This window comes from Scardinius erythrophthalmus (assembly GCF_964197995.2).
Source record: "Scardinius erythrophthalmus genome assembly, chromosome: 7".
Classification (NCBI taxonomy): domain Eukaryota; kingdom Metazoa; phylum Chordata; class Actinopteri; order Cypriniformes; family Leuciscidae; genus Scardinius; species Scardinius erythrophthalmus.
In genome coordinates this window covers 42962852-42969099 of record NC_138227.1, presented here as the reverse complement: position 1 = coordinate 42969099, position 6248 = coordinate 42962852, and the positions used below count along the sequence as shown (strand labels likewise).

The 6248-nt window shown below is 39.7% G+C and overlaps 1 protein-coding gene across 1 annotated transcript; it reads right to left on the bottom strand.

The window, feature by feature from the left end:
* Nucleotides 1-125: 125 nt before the first annotated feature.
* Nucleotides 126-3376, bottom strand: apoa1b (apolipoprotein A-Ib). Its single transcript, XM_081370348.1, has 4 exons — nucleotides 3102-3376; nucleotides 2364-2410; nucleotides 1934-2078; nucleotides 126-1654 (listed from the first exon to the last, which is right to left on the bottom strand). Exons 2-4 carry the CDS (start codon nucleotides 2401-2403, stop codon nucleotides 1069-1071), a joined length of 771 nt encoding a protein of 256 aa, XP_081226474.1. The 5' UTR covers nucleotides 2404-2410; nucleotides 3102-3376; the 3' UTR covers nucleotides 126-1068.
* Nucleotides 3377-6248: the final 2872 nt, after the last annotated feature.

The window sequence follows — 6248 nt, the reverse complement described above, 5'->3', positions numbered from 1 at the left end:
GTTACAGTCCTGTCAAGCAGTGAAGACAGATCTGTTAATAACGTCCATGCACATTTATGGAGCATTTATGCAATATGCTCTTTTTATGAAGTAATGGTGTTGCCGCATATAGGAAAGAAACATCTGATAATGAGATTTCTTTAATATCTCAGTTGTTCTCCATGATACACTTGATATTGCAACTTGAACATAACTGTCTTTGACCAGTTTTACCAAAAGCATCCCATCACATTTTGGACCATATTCTTGGATTTTAATGCAAATCTAGACAGGGGAATGCTTCTGAAACTGGATTATCAAGTTTTAACTTGTCAATACGCCTAAATCGCACAGGATTGTTTTATGTTTAGTTTTTTTCTTTTTGGTCAAAATTATGGTTTGGTGTTGACACAGTCTTGCCTGAGGACATTAATATGGCCACCACATCCATCTTGCCCTATCACTAATAAGTAACAGATCACTAAACCAGGATATATTGATCACCGGTGACACATTTTTGTAATCAACTCATTAATCAGATGTAAAGTGTAGAAAAAGGGTGTATTTTAAAGGCCATTGCTGTGCATTTGCATGAAACAGATAAGCAATGTTTAAATACCAACTACAAAATTGTAATTGCTAATCTTTTTTTGTTCTTTATTTTGTTATGCATAATCATATATTATATGGCATTAATGAATTTTGTTGTATCCATATACAGTAATTTCACCAAAACATCCAAATAAACCACATTTAGACATTGACGAAATAGTATGAATTTTTTTTTATTATTATTATTTTATTTTATTTCATTGAACATTGAAAATCAGTTTGAACAAAAAGCAGCTTAACAAAGGATTTTTGCTAGGCATTTTTGAATGAACAGGTTTCAGTGTTCTTTTATTCATATCTGTGTTTGCCCATTAGACAGAATCTAGTTGTGGGAAATGTGTCAAAAGTGCATATGAGTGTATTGTGTGGTTTGAGTAAAGGTTGGTTATGCTGTGAGAAAAGCCTTCCAGATCATGGGTCGAGGTGTTGGTACTTGGCAAGCAAGAAGGGAGGGTGGGTGGTGTAAAAACAGTTGGTTTACTCCTTGCTAAGAGACTTTTGGAGAGCTTCAAAAATAGCCTGGAAGTGAGGCTTCACCTGCTTGCCCAAGTCGTCCATCCTTTTCCTCAGTTCTCCAGATCGCACGCTCTCGCGGAACTCCAGGGCTCCCTTCTCCACCTGATCCTTATATTCCTGGATGTAGGGCTCCAGCTTGGTCCTCAGATCCTGCAGATGCTCCGTCAGCTTTTCCCGCACAATCTCCACGATGGGCATCAGCTTGGTCTTGGTCTCCTCCCAGTTGGGTGGGATCTTCTCCTGCAAGCTCTTGACCACTGGCTCCAGCATGGTTTTGACTTCCTCCATGTGCTCGCGCTGCTTGACCATGTACTGATCGAGGAAGGGCTTCAGCACGTCTCTGTATTCCTCGAAGTGCTTCTCCAGAACCTGCCTGAGCTCCTCACGCTTGGGCTCGAGCTGCTTGCGGAGGTCCTCCATGTCCTTGGTCAACTTCTCACGCATGGGAGCAGTGGCTTCCAGCACCTGGGTCCCAACTGGGGTGATGGTTTGAAAGAAATCCTGAAAGTAGCCATGGAGATTATCCACGGACTGGCCCAGGAATTCCCTAAACAGAAAGAGGATTTAGATTGTCTGGCACTGGAAAAACTGATATGGCGCTCCTGAAAATGTGGCCCCAGCCCAGCTGGACATTGCAACATTGGCACAATCAATGGCGTCGATTAAGACAGGACTATGTATGCTGTTTGAAACTAGTTTGAGAATACTCTTTGTCATATTAAAGAATTCAAATGGGTTGTTTTAGTTTGACTTTAAGATCAATACCATGCTAATCTGCAAATGAATGCACTGTTGCTTCAGAGGAAGTTTTTTTTTGCTTTCTTACTTGTAGTCTTTGAACTCTGTGTCATCGAGGTGAGTGAGGCTCTTGTGTGCGGACTGCTTCAGCTGATCTGCATAAAGCTGGAGGGCAGTCTTCACATGATCCAGCTGTGATGGTGCTTCGTCCGCCAAGAAACGGGCCTGGCAACCTGGACAAAGGAAATGTCAGTTCATACGCTTGAGTTTGGAACAAAGGGGTTTGGCATTCTGATCATTTTAACTGAAAAGCAAAATCTGAGTGAGATTTTGTCAGAAGAGTAAAGAGTAAAAACCTCTTAAAGCAAGAACAAAAACTAAAGGTATAAGTCTCAAAAATGCATAAAATCTCATGAAAAAATTCTTAACAAAATGTATCTTGGCTTAAATTTTAAACTGACAAAAAAAAATGCTGATTAAGAAAAAACATTTTTGGGAGAAGCAGTGGGTTTATTTACCTGCCAGCAAAACAGTGAGGGTGAGGGCAACGAACCTCATTATGGATCTGGGTTAAAAACAAGCATCAGATTTTGTTAATACAGTTGAAGCAGCTCGCAATGAAAGGATTGGTTTGAGATTTTTAACCGAAGGGAGAGTGGACACGATTCAGCCTAATGCATTCTAATATTATTAAACCTTTTGGTACTGTGATTGTTCTGGACTGATACTACAACTATTGCAGGGCTTGCGACCTACTCAGGCCGCTTGGGCTACAACATATGTCAGCCTATTAGACTAGACTCTAATTTATCCCAGATTAGACAGAGTTACAAAGGCTTCACAACCAGATTAGCTCTCAACCACTACATAATCTGAAATCCTAGGATTAACTTGGACACATTGATGGTGGACCTGGAAAATTTAGCAGATTTCAGTCAAACCTATTGTTACTTTCAAGCAGCTGAGGAGCAGAAAGGTGGCCAGATGCCTTCGAGGGGTTACATGTCTACAATAATTTAACATATTTTATCAATAATCATTAGTCGTCAAACCAACACAATTACTTTTGGTACTTTTAACAATAAAAATCAACATGACTAAACATGTTATGTCAATGTTCTCTCAAAAACAGTTATATTTGAAAAGTATAATTCAATACAAATTGGTTGTTTTGCTAACAGTCCATGCGGTCCAGCTGTTTCCTGACACAAGCCTATCCTCAGTTACTCTGTAGTTTGCGAGGTCGGGCTGCTTACCTGTTGATGTAGCTGGTCTGGGACGAGACTGAAGAAGCAAGGCCAGAGATATGTCTTTTATAAGGCTCATCGGGAGGGAGGGGAAGTATCTGGAGCTGAACCTCAACCCCTCGCCCCCTCACAGCAGGGTTCAAAGGTTACCTTCTGATGGGACGGGGGAAACACACGCATGCATATACATGATAGATTGCTTCAGGCTCTTTGAGTTTTGATCATTCACATCAAATTTAGTGCATGAATGCCTATCAATTACTTCTGAAGCAATCTTGTGACACAAGTGAGAAATGTAGAGTTGGTACTTTATGGAGTTATTTCTTGTGATCTGACCCTTAAATAGGACTTTTGATTATGTAGACTGGTTAATTCAATCATATAAAATTATCTTTTTTTTATTTTTTATCCAAGTTCATTTAGATTTTGTCCCATGAGGCACATTTGCTCCGAACATCTGTTCCTTTACATATAGAACTACTTAATCTGAAAAATGTTCGGATTCAATAGTGACACAAAAACACATTTCGTCATGTCGACACGTACCGCTGCTTGCTATGTTATTGCACATTTGAACCATTCTGAGCACTTTACAAATTTACTTGAAGTCATTCTGAACATTTTCTTTCTCAGAAATGTTGCTTGGACTTTCTCTGGAAACAATGACATCTGTGTGTTCTGCATGATGTTATTAACAGGAGACTGAACTTTGTTGCATGATTTAATCACTTTGTTCTTGGACCATGGCACAAGACTGTAAATAATGATATTTAGCATAGCGTAATTATAATTTTCTCCCCTTAACTTTTCACCCAATAACATTCAACCACAGAACACGTTGAATGTAACAGGGATGTTTTTTTAAACTAATTGTCTAGTTTATTTGTTTCCAATTATAATGTGTGAGTTAATATTCCTAACCATCTCTCTTCAAATTATATTAATGATTTGGAATATTAATTAATTCACGAACATGATTTTTTTGTTACTGTTCTGAATCTGAATGTTAGATGCACATTAAGTTATTTAGTCTGAGGTGGAAAAATAGGACTTCTTGAAAGTTTATCATTGTGAGAAAAGAGAGAGAGAAATAAAACATGACACTGTTTCCTGAGAAAAGATGATGCATCGTTTAGAACTTTTGAAACGTTATTTTGTGTCCGTGTGAGAGACACATTCAACTCTCTGAGAGACCTGTGAGCAATCACACCTCATGTGAGACTTAACATGGGCTTCAAAAGAAGCGTTTCTTTAATCACACACCATCTGTTGGCCTTTTGTCATGTTTTCAGAAAAACATGATCCCTATAAAAAATCAGGGGGGGAAAATCCCAAAGGGTTCATGATTTGTGCATATCAGCTCATCTGAGTAGGAGTTTAAGTAAACTACTCAAGCAAACACAGAGTTCGGTAGAAAATCAATGTCAGCAGAGTTTCGTCCCTCATGTGTGTCTGTGGTTTTCGCTGTACGGGCCAGGACTTGTGTGAATGTCCTCTGTGATAAGGCCTGCTGGGGCATTCGGTGTATGTGAGGAGAATGTCGTAACCGCTCATAGTACACGCTGTCTATGAGCACACAGCAGAACACTGCCAGCCACTGTTTCAGGGCAAATGGGTCAAAGAGTCATTCCAGCTGTTGGCTGAAGTGGACTTTGAGGCTCTGGTGTGCGTGTGGAGGAGCTACGAAAAACCGTTACGCACTCTTTGTAAAATGGAGTGATTCGGATGATAACACTTTTTAAATGCACACGCTCTTTTTTTGTTTCCGAAGCCTTTGGTATCATATTCAGCTGCATCAAAATAATGGCTGTAAAATGGTCAATAATGAGACAGTTTGATCCTATTGATAGACTCATGCATATTAATTTATTCATTTAGCAGAAGCATTTATTCAGTGACAGTTACTGCTGTGAAATTCCCAAACCCAGCAGTGCTTTCACGCACAGTTTTGAGTTTGAGCGCTCCAGCAGGAGCCTAAAAGGGCATTAGTCATGCTTTTTTCTTTATCTGTTCATGTATGTTGTCAACTGAATACTGAGTTAATCATCTATTCAGTGGAATCAGTTTAGCTGTTGCTTCAAGAGACTCTACTCAGTGATACACAAACAGATAAAATCAGTTCAACTCTCATTAAATCACAAGCAAACCACAGAAATACAACAGTGTACGTTTAAAACCATTCACATTTACAGCTTTGTATTTATTTAAAGTGTGCTTTGGCCATATTGACAATACTGTCTATTATTAAGGCACCAACTACTGAATCTCCCCAGACAGCAACATAGTGTCAGCCCAGATCCGGCCCACATCTGGTACGTGTTGAATCCACATGTACAGTACCCGGATCTGGGCCGACACTATGTTGCTGTCTGGGTTTAGATGCTTTTAAAATCACTAATAAATGAAAAATTGTAGATGTTGTGCCCATGAAGCTATAGAAATGAGCTGTTTAATTTCACGCTGTTCGGTTTACAGTATCATCAGCAACCGTTTATCCTATTGTCTCATTGGCTTTACATTTTTTTTTACTTGTTTTTCAGGAAAATACTTTTGTTGCAGTGTTTTGTTTCAGTGCATCCATTTTTACGTATTTTTGAGTTGCATTGGATTTGTGTCACCGAAAATAAAACAAACACAATCTATTGTGATGAAATGCTGATTTTGAACAGTGTGCTTTATTCTTTGGTGGATGTCTGTAGAGAGCAGGCATTTAATGCTCCAGAATTGTAAGTGAAGTGGCAAACGTGTTTCTGTGATCTTTATTTCCTGCCAGCATCATTCCCTTCTTTTCATCCTCTCTCATTCGTCTTTATGAGCACTTTAACACTCCTCGTCTTTGTCATGTATCCCTCTGTCAGTGCACATGAATAGCCCTCTTGCATTAGTTCTCACCTCTGTGCCGGTGTGAGCGGAGACGTCTGGACTGGATCATGATAGAGCTGTAGAAAGATCTAGTTCCCTTTCGTACGGTCACTACGAATTACATCAGTGACTGACGAAATTGGGGGTTTCGCTTAGAAGCCTCTCACCTTCGAGTTTTAGAATACGAGCCAATGGAATGGGAAATGCCTTGGGCCTGTGGAATTTGCATGCCACGACTTCGTCCCACCACCTGGGTATAAAAGGAGGAGCGCTGGCAATCTCGCATTATGTTTT

Excerpts from the sequence above, each read along its gene's own strand:
- apoa1b (XM_081370348.1), bottom strand. The coding sequence starts at position 2,403 with ATGAGGTTCGTTGCCCTCACCCTCACTGTTTTGCTGGCAG. Across the intron at positions 2,079-2,363 it reads CCTCACTGTTTTGCTGGCAG|GTTGCCAGGCCCGTTTCTTG; the intron begins GTAAATAAACCC and ends TCCTTTGTCCAG. Across the intron at positions 1,655-1,933 it reads ACAGAGTTCAAAGACTACAA|GGAATTCCTGGGCCAGTCCG; the intron begins GTAAGAAAGCAA and ends CTTTCTGTTTAG.